Source organism: Emys orbicularis, chromosome 5, assembly GCF_028017835.1.
Source record: "Emys orbicularis isolate rEmyOrb1 chromosome 5, rEmyOrb1.hap1, whole genome shotgun sequence".
Taxonomy (NCBI): domain Eukaryota; kingdom Metazoa; phylum Chordata; order Testudines; family Emydidae; genus Emys; species Emys orbicularis.
The window spans coordinates 146,395,668-146,407,834 of record NC_088687.1 but is presented as its reverse complement, the minus strand read 5'-3'; the positions used below and the strand labels follow the sequence as shown (position 1 = coordinate 146,407,834).

General features: G+C 62.3%; 1 protein-coding gene across 1 annotated transcript in view; it reads left to right on the top strand.

The window, feature by feature from the left end:
• Positions 1-11,761, top strand: part of CPXM1 (carboxypeptidase X, M14 family member 1) — a 28,414-nt gene extending 16,653 nt beyond the window's left edge. The window contains exons 10-14 of the mRNA XM_065404878.1: positions 151-330; positions 986-1,283; positions 7,626-7,765; positions 10,332-10,434; positions 11,499-11,761. Of these exons, the coding sequence (XP_065260950.1) occupies positions 151-330; positions 986-1,283; positions 7,626-7,765; positions 10,332-10,434; positions 11,499-11,761 (984 nt within the window). The remainder of the gene's footprint in view (positions 1-150; positions 331-985; positions 1,284-7,625; positions 7,766-10,331; positions 10,435-11,498) is intronic.
• The last annotated feature ends 406 nt before the right edge of the window (positions 11,762-12,167 follow it).

Sequence of the window (12,167 nt, the reverse complement as noted above, 5' to 3'; positions counted from 1 at the left end):
CCGTGGCAGCCAGGGGATGTCACGGTGGCCCAGCCATTATTGGGGGTCTCTGATCTGCGGTGGCTCTGAGCCCCACCTGCTCTGAATGCGCCCCAGAGAGCAGGGGGGGGCGGCGGGGGAGGGGGAGCTGAGCTCTCCCACCCCCCGCAGGGCTCGGAGCTGGCGGGCTGGGCCGTGGGCCGCTGGACCTACCAAGGCATCGACCTCAACCACAACTTCGCCGACCTCAACACGGCCCTGTGGGACGCCGAAGACAACGAGCTGGTTCCTCACAAGTTCCCCAACCACTATCTCCCCATCCCGGAGTACTACACCTTTGCCAACGCCACGGTGAGTCCCGCCGGCCGCACGGGGCGGGGTGGGTGTGTGTGTGCGGGGATGAGGCAGTGCGGGATAGGGGGCACTGTGGAACAGGGGGTGTTGTGGAATGCAGGGACAGGGCGGTGCAGGGACGGGGAAGCTTTGGAGGACATAGGGGCACTGTGGGGTGCGGGGGCAGGGGGAGATATCGGGTGCGGGGGGCAGGGGGTGCTGTGGGGTGTGGGGGGCACTGTGGGGTGCAGGGGACATGGGGGGGCTGTGGGGTGCAGGGATGGATGGGGCTGGGAGACCTGGGGATTCTCCTTGCTGGAAGGCAGAGTGAGGGGCAGGGGCTGGGGTGACGGATGCGAACCGGGGTGTTCTGGGCCTGCTGCCCAGCGGCTCTCACGTGCCAGCAGTGGCAGTGGGACACTCCAGGCCCCGAGGGGGAGCCGGGTTCATGCCAGGGGCCTGCAGACACCATGGCCACCCTGCTCCTCCTGCAGCCCTTCACCCCAGGGCGAAGCGGGTGCGAGGGGCTACCCGGGCGGAACAGCAGCCCCTCGCACGGGAGCCAGTCCCAGCCGAGCGTCAGGCCACGTGCTTCACGCCCCATCCCTGCCCTCAGCGCCCGGGGGCCCTTGTCCCCCCCAGCGCTCTGAGGCCGAGGCCTGTCCCTGCCCAGGTGGCCCCGGAGACCCGCGCCGTCATCGACTGGATGCAGAAGTTCCCCTTCGTGCTGAGCGCCAACCTGCACGGGGGGGAGCTGGTGGTGACCTACCCCTACGACATGACCCGCACCTACTGGAAGGCCCAGGAGCTGACGCCCACGCCCGACGACGCCGTCTTCCGCTGGCTCGCCACCGTCTATGCCACCACCAACCTGGCCATGGTGGACGACGAGCGCCGCCTCTGCCACTACGAGGACTTCACCAGGGAGGGCAACATCATCAACGGCGCCAACTGGCACACGGTGCCGGGAAGTAGGTGGCCCCGCTCCGGAGCCTGGGGGGAAGGGCTCTTCGATCCCCTGGGGCAGGGAGGTCCTGGCAGTCCATGTGCCCTGCACTGGACAGGGAGTGGGGTGTCACGGAGTGTGGGGGGAGACAAGGCCCTGCACCCCCGGCTTCCTGCTATTCACCATGACTCTCAGCCAGCCAGTAAAGCAGAAGGTTTATTCAGACGACAGGAACACAGTCCAAGACAGGTCTTGCAGGTACAGACAACAGGACCCCCTCAGTTGGGTCCATCTTGGGGTCCCAGGGCACCACAGCCCCGTTGGGGGGTCAGAGCCCCATCTGGGCTTCCCTCCATTCCACCAGCCAGCTCTTGACACTCTCACTCCCTCCAGCATCTCTCACCCAGCCTCTCCCCGGCTCCTCCCCCAGCCTTTGTTCAGTTTCCTGGGCAGAGGTGTCACCTGGCCTCCAACCCCTTCCTGGGTTCTCATGTTACATGCTCAGGTCTCCTCCCTCAAGGCCAATCTCCCATCCCCCAATGCAGACCGTCCCAGCCAAACTCCCCTGCAACCTTCCCAGGCCAACACTCCCCACTCAGCATTCAAAGACCATATTAAGAACAGTCCCAGTTCGTCACATCTCTCCCCCATCGAAACCGAACTGAGCGGGGTCACTTCAGCCAGTGACCTGGGGAAGTTCGAACCTACCCACATTCCCATGGATGCCCCAACATCCCTCCTGTCATGGACTCACAGATCATGCCCACTCTTGGCCCCGTGCGGTCCGTGGGGGGGTGCCCCTTTCAGTGCGACAGCCCTTCTCGGGGGTCCACTCTCTCTCAGGATTAGGCACCTCCACCTCCTGGAGCCGCACCTCTCTGAGCCTTAGCACATCTGTCTCGTGGGCCCCCTCAGGGAGTCCACTCGCTCTGGACCCCCCCGGGCCTCCACCCCCGAAGGAGACGATGCAACCCTGTTCTCTAGACCGGAGTGACTCTCAGCCAGCGTAAAACAGGAGGGTTTATTGAGAGTTGAACACAGCACAGGAAACTCTCAGGGCCTCAGGCCTGGCCTCCCTCAGCCCAGCACATCCCAGTCTCTCTGCATCCAGGTGGGCTCTCCCTGCTCCCCCTCTCCAGCCCAGAACCCCCCTGCTCCCAGCTGGGCATCCGAGATCCCCGGCCCCAAGCCCCGCCTCTGTCCGTTATCTTCTTTCCAGGTAAACAGGGTCGTAAACTGGGGCCTCCTCTCCTCACTTCTGTCCTCTGGCTGGAACCGGCTGGTTAGGTCACTGGGTCCTCACTCTGCAGGCCATTGTCCGCCCACTGGCCAGAACCGGCTGCAGCTCCTGAGCTGGGTCTCTGGGTCGGGGTCTCAGGTCACCAGGCGCTGGGGTCTCCATCCTCCAGGCCATTGGCTGGGGTCCCACGTTCCCTCTCCGGTCCTCTGTAACCACAAACTCCCTCTTCCCTCACCTCGTTAAACCAGTAACACCCGGGGACACTGAGTCCCACCCCCTCCGCATGCAAACCATTGAAACCCCACCGAAAACAAGAAAAAACAAGAAAATCCCCCACTTCGTCACACCTCCCATTCCTTGGTGAGAATTACACCAGGCCCCTCCAGTTTCACGCCCCCCCTTAGGTCGGGGGTGCTTGATGGCACTCGTAGTTTGCATCTGGGAAGGCTTATGCGGCCCGTGCCCTTTTCCCACCCCAATACCCCTGGGGTTCAAACTGGGATTGGGTCTTCTCCCAGCGTTCCAGTCTGGAGGTCTGTGCTTCGGGCTCTCTTGGTTCAGAGCCCCCCTTTTGACCTTGGCCATCCTCTGGAAAGGCTCCTCTATGATGGGCAAGGGTCGTAAAGCCATTTTCCCCTTGTCCCGGGCCTTCCTCCACCTCTGACAGGGGTCACCGGATCGCAGTACTGTCGGACAGTAACAAAGACCCCAGGCCAGTAAAAGCTCCGTAGCAGCCTCTGCCGGGTACGCCAGGTTCCCTGGTGCCCTGAGAGGGGAATGTCATGGGCCCGGTACAGCAGCGGGCAGCGATACTTCTGGGGTACCACCAGCTGCCTCCTGATTCCCCCTGACTCCATTTTCCCTGGGGGAGCCCATTCTCGGTACAGGAACCCCTTCTCCCACAGGAACCTTTTCCAGCCACCTCTCCCCATGGTCTGTACCGCACCGAGGTCGGCCAGGTCCCTTATCTTCCGCAAGGAGGGATCTTTCTGCAACTCAGCCTGGAACTCAGCAGCTGGGACAGGGATGTGCACCTGCTCTCTCTCGCCGGCTGGGTCTGAAGCTGCAGCCTCCCTGAGCCGTGTCCCTGGGCGTTCCCTCCCCACCAGGTTAGGGTCCTGCGCCTTGGGCAAGGTACCCTCCCCATTGTCAGGGCGCAGTGCCCCTCGCCGGCTCTGGCTACGGGTCATGACCAGGGCACCCTGGGAGTTGCTTGGCCAGTCCTCCAGGTCCCCCCCCCATTAACACCTCAGTGGGCAAATGGTGGTGCATCCCCACTTCCTTGGGGCCCTCCTTGGCCCCCCACTTGAGGTGTACCCTTGCCACGGGCACCTTGAATGCGGTCCCGCCCACCCCCGTCAGGGTTAGATAGGTGTTGGGCATCACCTGATCTGGAGCTACCACCTCGGGCCGGGCCAGCGTTACCTCAGCACCCGTGTCCCAGTATCCATTGACCTTCCTCCCATCCACCTCCAGGGGAACAAGGCACTCGCTCCGCAGGGACAGCCCCGCGCCCACCCTGTAAACAGAGAACCTTGATTCCGGAGCATCCAGCCCCCAAGAGGAGCTGGCCTGGGGCACTCCTCCCTCCTGAGCAGTTGGGAAGCTGTCAGCCCCCCTTGCCTGGCCCGTCTTCCCCTTGTCCGGCTGGGTCTCTACCAAGTTGATCCTCTGTGGGTTCGGTCTGCCCAGTCTGTCCCTGAGCTTGGGGCACTGGGTCTGTATGTGGCCTGTCTGGCCACAGTAATAGCAGCCCATGTCCCATGGGTCCCCTCAAGCCGGGCGGTTGGCCCTGATGCTGGGCGTTCCCCTTGGGAGGGGGTTCTCCATGTTTCCCCTTTGGGAGGTCCCAGGGTCACTCTCTTCCTGCATCCTGGCGGGCCTGTTCCTTTGGGACTCCTCCCTGTTATCCCCTGCCCGACTGTCCACAAACTCGTTGGCCAGCTGGCCTGCGTGCTGCAGGTTCTCTGGCTTCTGGTCCATCAACCATCACCTCAAGTCGGATGGGCACTGCTCATACAGGTGCTCCAGTATGAATAGGTCAAGCAGGTCCTCTTTAGCTTGGGCCCGAGCTGTCCACTTGCGGGCATACCCCTGCGCCTGGTTGGCTAGTTGTAGGTATGTGACCTCACGGGTTTTGCGCTGACTCCGGAATCTTTTCCGGTACATCTCAGGGGTCAGCCCAAACTCGCGTAGCAGGGCCTTTTTGAACAGTTCGTAGTCCCCTGTCTCCGCCCCTTTCATTCGGCTTTACACCTCCACGGCTGTGGAGTCCAATGTGGGGGTGAGAAACTGGAGCCTGTCTGCAGGGTCAACACTGTGCAGCTCGCAGGTATTCTCAAAGGCCATCAGGAAGGTATCCATGTCCTCCCCCTCCTTACGCTGGGTCAGGAAGCACTTATCAAAGCTCTTTGCAGTCTTGGGTCCCCCCTCGCTCACCGCAGCCGGGGCCCCACTGCTCCTCAGCCTGGCCAGTTCCAGCTCATGCTGACGCTGTTTCTCCTTCTCCTCCAGCTCATGCTGACGCTGGTTCTCCTCATGCTGACACTGCTTTTCCCGTTCTTCCCGCTCCTGCTTCAGTTCTTGCTGCCTTAACTCGAGCTCTTTCAGTCTCAGCTCCCTGTCATATTCCAGTCGCATCCGCTCCCGGGACGGGGAACTCCGCCGGGATGATCCCCTGCTGGCCGCCGGGGTCAGGGTGCCCTCGGTATTCGCTGGGCTTCCCCCAACCCCTCCCCTAGGTATAGGTAGGCAGGGTCTCGGGATGTCCTCGGCAGCAGTCTGACCCCTCCCAGCCATGTCAGGCCCCGGGGCCCACGCTGCATCCGCCGGGCGGCTGCCCTCAGGCACAGGGCTCGGTTCATCCAAGCGATCCCTCTCCTCCAGCTGGGCAATGAGCTGTCCTTTGGTGGACCTCCCAATGCGCAGCCCCCTCTGCCTGCACAGCTCCACCAGGTTCCCGGGAGACCCCTAGTGTGCCAGCCATTCTTCAGGTCACCACCTCTCTGCCAGGGTCGAGCTGCAGACTCCTCCGCCCGGGACCGCTCGCTGCGACTCCCCAGGGGACCCTGTTACTGCAACAGTCCTTCTCTCTGGTCACACACTCCCAGGGGTTAATCGCCCCCTGAAACCATCTCTCTCTGACTCTTCAGCCCACCTGGTCCCTGTCGATCCCCCTTTGTTTTACTGCTCCCCAGTCACTTACTGCAGGAAGCGCCGTCCACAGGGTGCAGTAGATCCCACCCCTGCCACCAGTTGTCACAGAGTGTGGGGGGACACAAGGCCCTGCACCCCCGGCTTCCTGCGATTCACCATGACTCTCAGCCAGCCAGTAAAGCAGAAGGTTTATTTAGACGACAGGAACACGGTCCAAGATAGGTCTTGCAGGTACAGACAACAGGACCCCCCTCCAGTTAGGTCCATCTTGGGGTCCCAGGGGCACCACAGCCCCGTTGGGGGGTCAGAGCCCCGTCTGGGCTCCCATCCATTACACCAGCCAGCTCCTGAAATTCCAACTCCCTCCAGCGTCTCTCACCCAGCCTCCCCCCGGCTCCTCCCCCAGCCTTTGTCCAGTTTCCCGGGCAGAGGTGTCACCTGGCCTCTAACCCCTTCCTGGGTTCTCACGTTACATGCTCAGGTATCCTCCCTCAAGGCCAGTCTCCCATCCCCCAGTGCAGACCATCCCAGCCAAACTCCCCTGCAACCTTCCCGGGCCAACACTCCCCACTCAGCATTCAAAGACCACATTAAGAACAGTCCCAGTTCGTCACATGGGGTCTGTGGGTTGGAGCCCCGTCGTGTCCCGAGACCCCCGTGCTGGGAGTGATCCTGGCTGTGCCCTGCCCGGGGCACTGGCTGGCACTCGGGGGCGGGGAGGGCCTCACTGCGTTTGGGACGGAGCTTCTTGGCTCAGGACGCAGACAGGCCTTGCCCAGCTGCCCTCTGGCCAGACCCGGCTGAAACAGCTTCTGCCGCTGTGTCCATCGCTCAGGAGTGACCCTGCACGCAGGGACCGTCGCTGCCGCGCGACCCTCCGGTAACCGACCGGGGCGCGGGGCCCGTCGCTGCCACACGACCCTCCGGTAACCGAACGGGGCGCGGGGCCCGTCGCTGCCGCGCGACCCTCCAGTAACTGACCGGGGCGCTGGGCCCGTCACTGCTGCGCGACCCTCCGGTAACCGACCGGGGCGCAGGACAAATGCAAAGTTCTCCACTTAGGCAGGAACAATCAGTTGCACACATACCATATGGGAAATGGCTGCCTAGGAAGGAGTACGGCAGAAAGGGATCTGGGGGTCATAGTGGACCACAAGCTAAATATGAGTCAACAGTGTGATGCTGCTGCAAAAAAAGCAAACGTGATTCTGGGCTGTATCAGCAGGAGTGTTGTGAGCAAGACACGAGAAGTCATTCTGCCGCTCTACTCTGCACTGATTAGGCCTCAACTGGAGTATTGTGTCCAGTTCTGGGTGCCACATTTCAAGAAAGATGTGGAGAAATTGGAGAGAGTCCAGAGAAGAGCAACAAAAATGGTTAAAGGTCTAGAAAACATGACCTATGATGGAAGATTGAAAAAACTGGGTTTGTTTAGTCTGGAGAAGAGAAGACTGAGAGGGGACATGAGAACAATTTTCAAGTACATAAAAGATTGTTAGAAGGAGGAGGGAGAAAAATTGTTCTTCTTAACCTCTGAGGACAGGACAAGAAGCAATGGGCTTAAACTGTAGCAAGGGAGGTTTAGGTTGGACATTAGGAAAATTCCTAACTGTCAGGGTGGTTAAGCACTGGAATAAATTGCTTAGGGAGGTTGTGGAATCTCCATCATTGGAGGTTTTTAAGAGACGGTTGGACAAACACCTGTCAGGAATGGTCTAGATAATTAGTCCTGCCACAAGTGCAGGGGACTGGACTAGATGAACCTCTCGAGGTCCCTTCCAGTTCTGTGATTCTATGAATTACAAACCAGGGCGCAGGGCCCGTTGCTGCCGAGTGACCCTCCAATAACCAACCAGCTGCAGGGCCCAACACCCTGCTGTATTTCCCATTCCAAGTGCAGGCTGCCGTAAGGAGCTCCGCTCACTTCTCTGGCGTGGCACCAGATCGCCCCGTGCTTGTCTCCCTGTGCAGGTATGAACGACTTCAGCTACCTGCACACCAACTGCTTTGAGCTCACTATAGAGCTGTCCTGCGACAAATTCCCGCACGAGTCCGAGCTGCCCAGGGAGTGGGAGAACAACAAGGAGTCCCTGCTGGTCTTCATGGAGCAGGTGCGTGTCCTGGCCTAAGGGGGGCACTCCAGGGCCAGGGCAGTCCCGAAACCTTGCCTGGCTCTTGGACGTGGGTATCTAGGGCAGTGCCTCCTGGAGCTTCTCCGCAGAGGTCACGTGGCCCTGTGGGAGCTGGGCAAGGCCCCAGGAGCGGCTGCTCCGGCCAAAGCAGGTTCTGGCTGGGTGTTGGTACTAGCGGTGAACCCGTCACGGCGCCAAGGCTGGAGAGACACGGGGCAGCACTTACCCACCTGGGAGGGAGGGAGACCCAGTGGTTAGAGTATGGAACTGGGTGTCACTCAGGACAAAACCCAGTCCCCTACCCCTTGAGCTAAAGGGGAATCACCATTAGCTGATAGCAGTGTAGGGGCAATGACACACAGAGCAATTCTGAATCCAGCCAGCAGAGGGCAATATGCACATGCATGCACAAGCACACAGTGCCCGGGGCTTGATAACAGGTTTTTAAAGGCTAGTCAGAAGATCATGGAAGATCGAGCTGAGAGAGACGTTCGATATTAGCTCCCACAGTCCCCTGACGCAGGGCACAGCAGATGTTAATGACATCACACGGCTGTACACGGGGGTGCCGTCCCTTCCAGAGGCAGGGCAGCCCCAGACGCACGGCGCTTCGGTTTGTAGCTGAAATGTCCTCCGGACAGAGCCACAAAAACAGCCTCTCAGGCCCTGCCAGCAGCCGCTCTGGGTTCCTCCGGCGGACGTGATCGGAGTAACAAGGAACGGCATAAAGCAGCCTGTTGGTTCCAGCTGAGACGGGCAAGCCCCTCCCGACCATGCCAAGCAGCCTTGGCAGTGCCTTCAGGAGAGCACGAACAGACAGCAGGCAGAGCACCCGGCCATGCCAGCCACTGTGCGGCAGGGGCTGCTGGGGGGACAGAGCTAAGAAGGGAAGAATGGGGTTGGTTAAAGGACAAGACGGGGAGCCAAGACCCCTGGGCTGTATTCCCTGCCGTGCTGCAGCCTTGGGGCCTGCTCCCCTGCCCCCTTGCACCAGGTATAGCGCCCCCACCTGGCCACGCAGGGAGAACAGACATCGGTGGTGCCTCCTGTTTTATTTATAACACACAAAATCCCAGATTCTGCAAATGGTCATTGATCTACAGAGCCATTTGTCCCCGTCGCATCACCCCGCCTGCAGGGCGCCAGCAAACAGCTCCTCTCTGCAGCTCAGAGTCCTGCTTTCAGGAGAGAAATTCAGGCTGTAGCCACCACAGTGGTGCATAAAGGCCTTATCCGTTTGCCACCTGTCAATTACATGGAGGCCAGGGGCCCCCCAAACAATAAATAGTGATATCCGGCTTCTGGGGGGCCGGCGGGGGCAGCGACGCCTTCCTGAGGGATGTTCGCCCTTGTCGACACTGGGACTTTCACCCCCCGCCCATGCAGCAGCCTGCGTGCACTGCCTAGCATAGACGCTACTCGTACAGTGCAGTGTGATTTGCACCTGTGCAGTTTAGCCTCGTTTCAAACTACACCAGTGCTCAAACCCCAGGGTAGACGAGGCCTGACACCGTCCCGCGTCCCCAGGGACGGGCGCTTGCCGAGATTCACTGAGCGCACGTTGGACATACACACGGCCTGTAAACCAGCAGCTGCTGGGGGCTGCGGAGGTCACCGTGGGGCAATAATCCGCCGGGGGGAATAGCGGGTAATTGGGGTCAGCTCTCCGTGCCAGCTCGGTCCCTTGAGCGGTGTGTGCCAGGCAGGCAGGGGGCCCAGCCTCAGCTCTTCTCTCACCCGTGTGGGCAGCCCACACGTTTCACACCCTTCTCCGACAGGGGCTTGGCCGGGCTGTGTAAGGTGGTGGTTTGTTAATCTCTGGGCTCTCACAGCTGGTGCCCCTGGGGCTCAGCGCTGGGCACCTCAGAGAATGGCAAAGGGTAGGGAGTCCCAGGGCAGCGAGGGTGGCCAGCGGCTGAAGGCACCGTTCTCTGGGGAGAGGCTGAAAACTCCCCCTGTCTAGCTGGGCTCCGCGCACACGGACAGGAGAGCCGCTGGGTGACGACTGAAACAGCCGCCGTAGCTGGTACGAGAGGCTGTGTGGAGCTGTGGGGTGAGCTCAGGACGCCTGGGTTCTAACCCTATCTCTGCCACTGGCTCACCGCGCGGCCTCGGGCGAACCGCGCCTCCTCCGGAACCGGGGTGGTGACGCCGAGCCCTCTCCGCGGGGTTAGTCCGTGAGCGCGGCGCGGTGTGACTGGCCGAGGGTGAACACCCTGGGAGGAGGGGAGGTGTTGGGGCCTGCTGGGGCGATGAGCAGCAATGGAGCAAAGGGAGATCCAGGATCCCCGCCGGGGCATTCGGCTGCGGGACAAGCAGCTGCCCCAGCCACGGGGCACAACCCCCAGCACTCCGGATGTTTAACCCAGGGCTGGACAAACTGCAGGGAGCCGCCCAGCAGGCGGCACGCAGACAGTGGTGCCCCATAACCCCGGGCTGAGGGCCGGCTCGCTCTCCCCGCCGTACCCAGGGAGGGGCGGTGCCTTGTGGACCGTGTGGGCCCGGGAACCCCCTCTGAGGTGTGCTGTGTCCGGTGTTTGCCCAGGTCCGCCGGGGCATTAAAGGGGTCGTTCGGGACAAGGACACCGAGCAGGGAATTGCAGACGCCATCATTGCCGTGGACGGCATCAACCACGACGTCAGAACAGGTATCACAGGTGCCACAGGCCGATCGCCGCAGTGACGCCCCTCGCGCTGCGGCCAGAGCAGAACACAGCGTCTGGCCTGCCAGGGCTGCGGGGCAGAGGGATGTGGGGGGGGCAGTGCCAGCCCCAGCTGTATGGCACAGGGAGACCAGTGAGCCGGGCAGCGCTAGCCTCCACTGGACAGCTGTGGGGAGACATTAGGGGAGCGGCCCTGGGGGGAGCCGGGTCCATGGCCTGCGTTAGGGGAGCGGCCCTGGGAAGCCGGGTCTCTGACCCGTGTTAGGGGAGCGGCCCCGGGGGGGGGGGGGGGGTCCATGGCCCGCATCAGGGGAGTGGCCCCGGAAGGGGGAGGTCCGTGGCCCGTATCAGGGGAGCGGCCCCGGGAGCAGGCGTCTGTGTAACCGGCGCTTGCACAAGGCTGCGCTCTACCCCGTCGAGCAGCTGGACCAGCCCGCGGCCTGTGGGTGGAGTCCTCACTCCATGGACTCGGTGGCAAAGCTCCCGGCTTCAGTGGGGCCGGGGATTCCTGCTCCGAGTGCGCTGCCGGCTCCGAGCCGGCGGGGCTGGGGCGAGGCTCAGGCCTTCGGAGACGCAGGTCCTGGGGTCAGTCCCCCGAACACCCACCCAGGGATGTGCCGATGAGCTAATCCATCTGGGTGGCTCAGCCCATGGGGAAGGGGGGATAACGGATGGACCTAGGGCCCCAGGGGGAAAGGAGCTGGGTGGGGTGGGCTCTGGATGGGTATAAATAGCGGGACTGGGGTGAAATCAGGGAAAGGGAAATGGATGCTGACAGGCAGGGGCCGGCCCCAGCAGTGGGAGCTGTGCCGTGGGACCCGTCACCCCAGCCCCAGACAGCACCGGGGGGAGCAGCGCGGTGTTGGCCCTGGGGAGGGCAGGGCCCAGGCCTTGTCTACGCAGGGCTGCTAGTCGCTGAGGTGGCAGCACAAGCCCAGCCCTCTGTGGACTAGGGCTCAGCAGAGACAGGCGCTAACAGACCCAGCCCTGTGACCCTGCCGCCCCTCAGCCCTCACCCGTCACCCCGGCCTTTATTGTCACCCCGGCAGCTTTCGATGGCGACTACTGGCGCCTGCTGAACCCGGGCGAGTACGAGGTCACCGCTTCGGCCGAAGGCTACCACCCCGTCACCAGGACCTGCCGCGTCTCCTACGAGGACAACCCCACCCTCTGCGACTTCCAGATCACCAAGACGCCCAAGCAGCGGCTGCGCGAGATCCTGGCCAAGGGGGGCAAGATCCCCAAGGACCTGATCCTGCGGCTGCGGCAGCTGCGGCTCCGCAAGCTGAGGGCCCAGCGGCAGGCCCAGTGAGGGGACTAACCCCTTCTGGACTGGGTGGGGACGTAGAAGAGGGATGTGCTCTGTCTGGCTCGCGGTCCCTCCCCCACACTCTCTAGTCTAGCGGCTTCTTGCTCCTCTGTGTTGTTTCGTGAGTCTGTAGCGGGGTGTGACTGCCGGCCCAGTGTCCTCCTGGGGCCTGTCCCTTCCTATCTCCTGCCCTGCCCTGCTCTTCCTGCTCTCCAGCCCGCAGCCCCTGGCTACGTTCCTTGGCAGTCCAGCCCAAACCCCTGCTTCTGAGCACCCAGATGCTCTCAGTTCGGGGGGGGGGGGGTGCCTGGGCGTGGCAAGAAGACAGCGGAAATCAGTGGCGCAGACAACGCTGCAGGCGTGTTCCCTAGGGGCACAGGCAGCGGACAGACACCCGGGATGGGCTTTG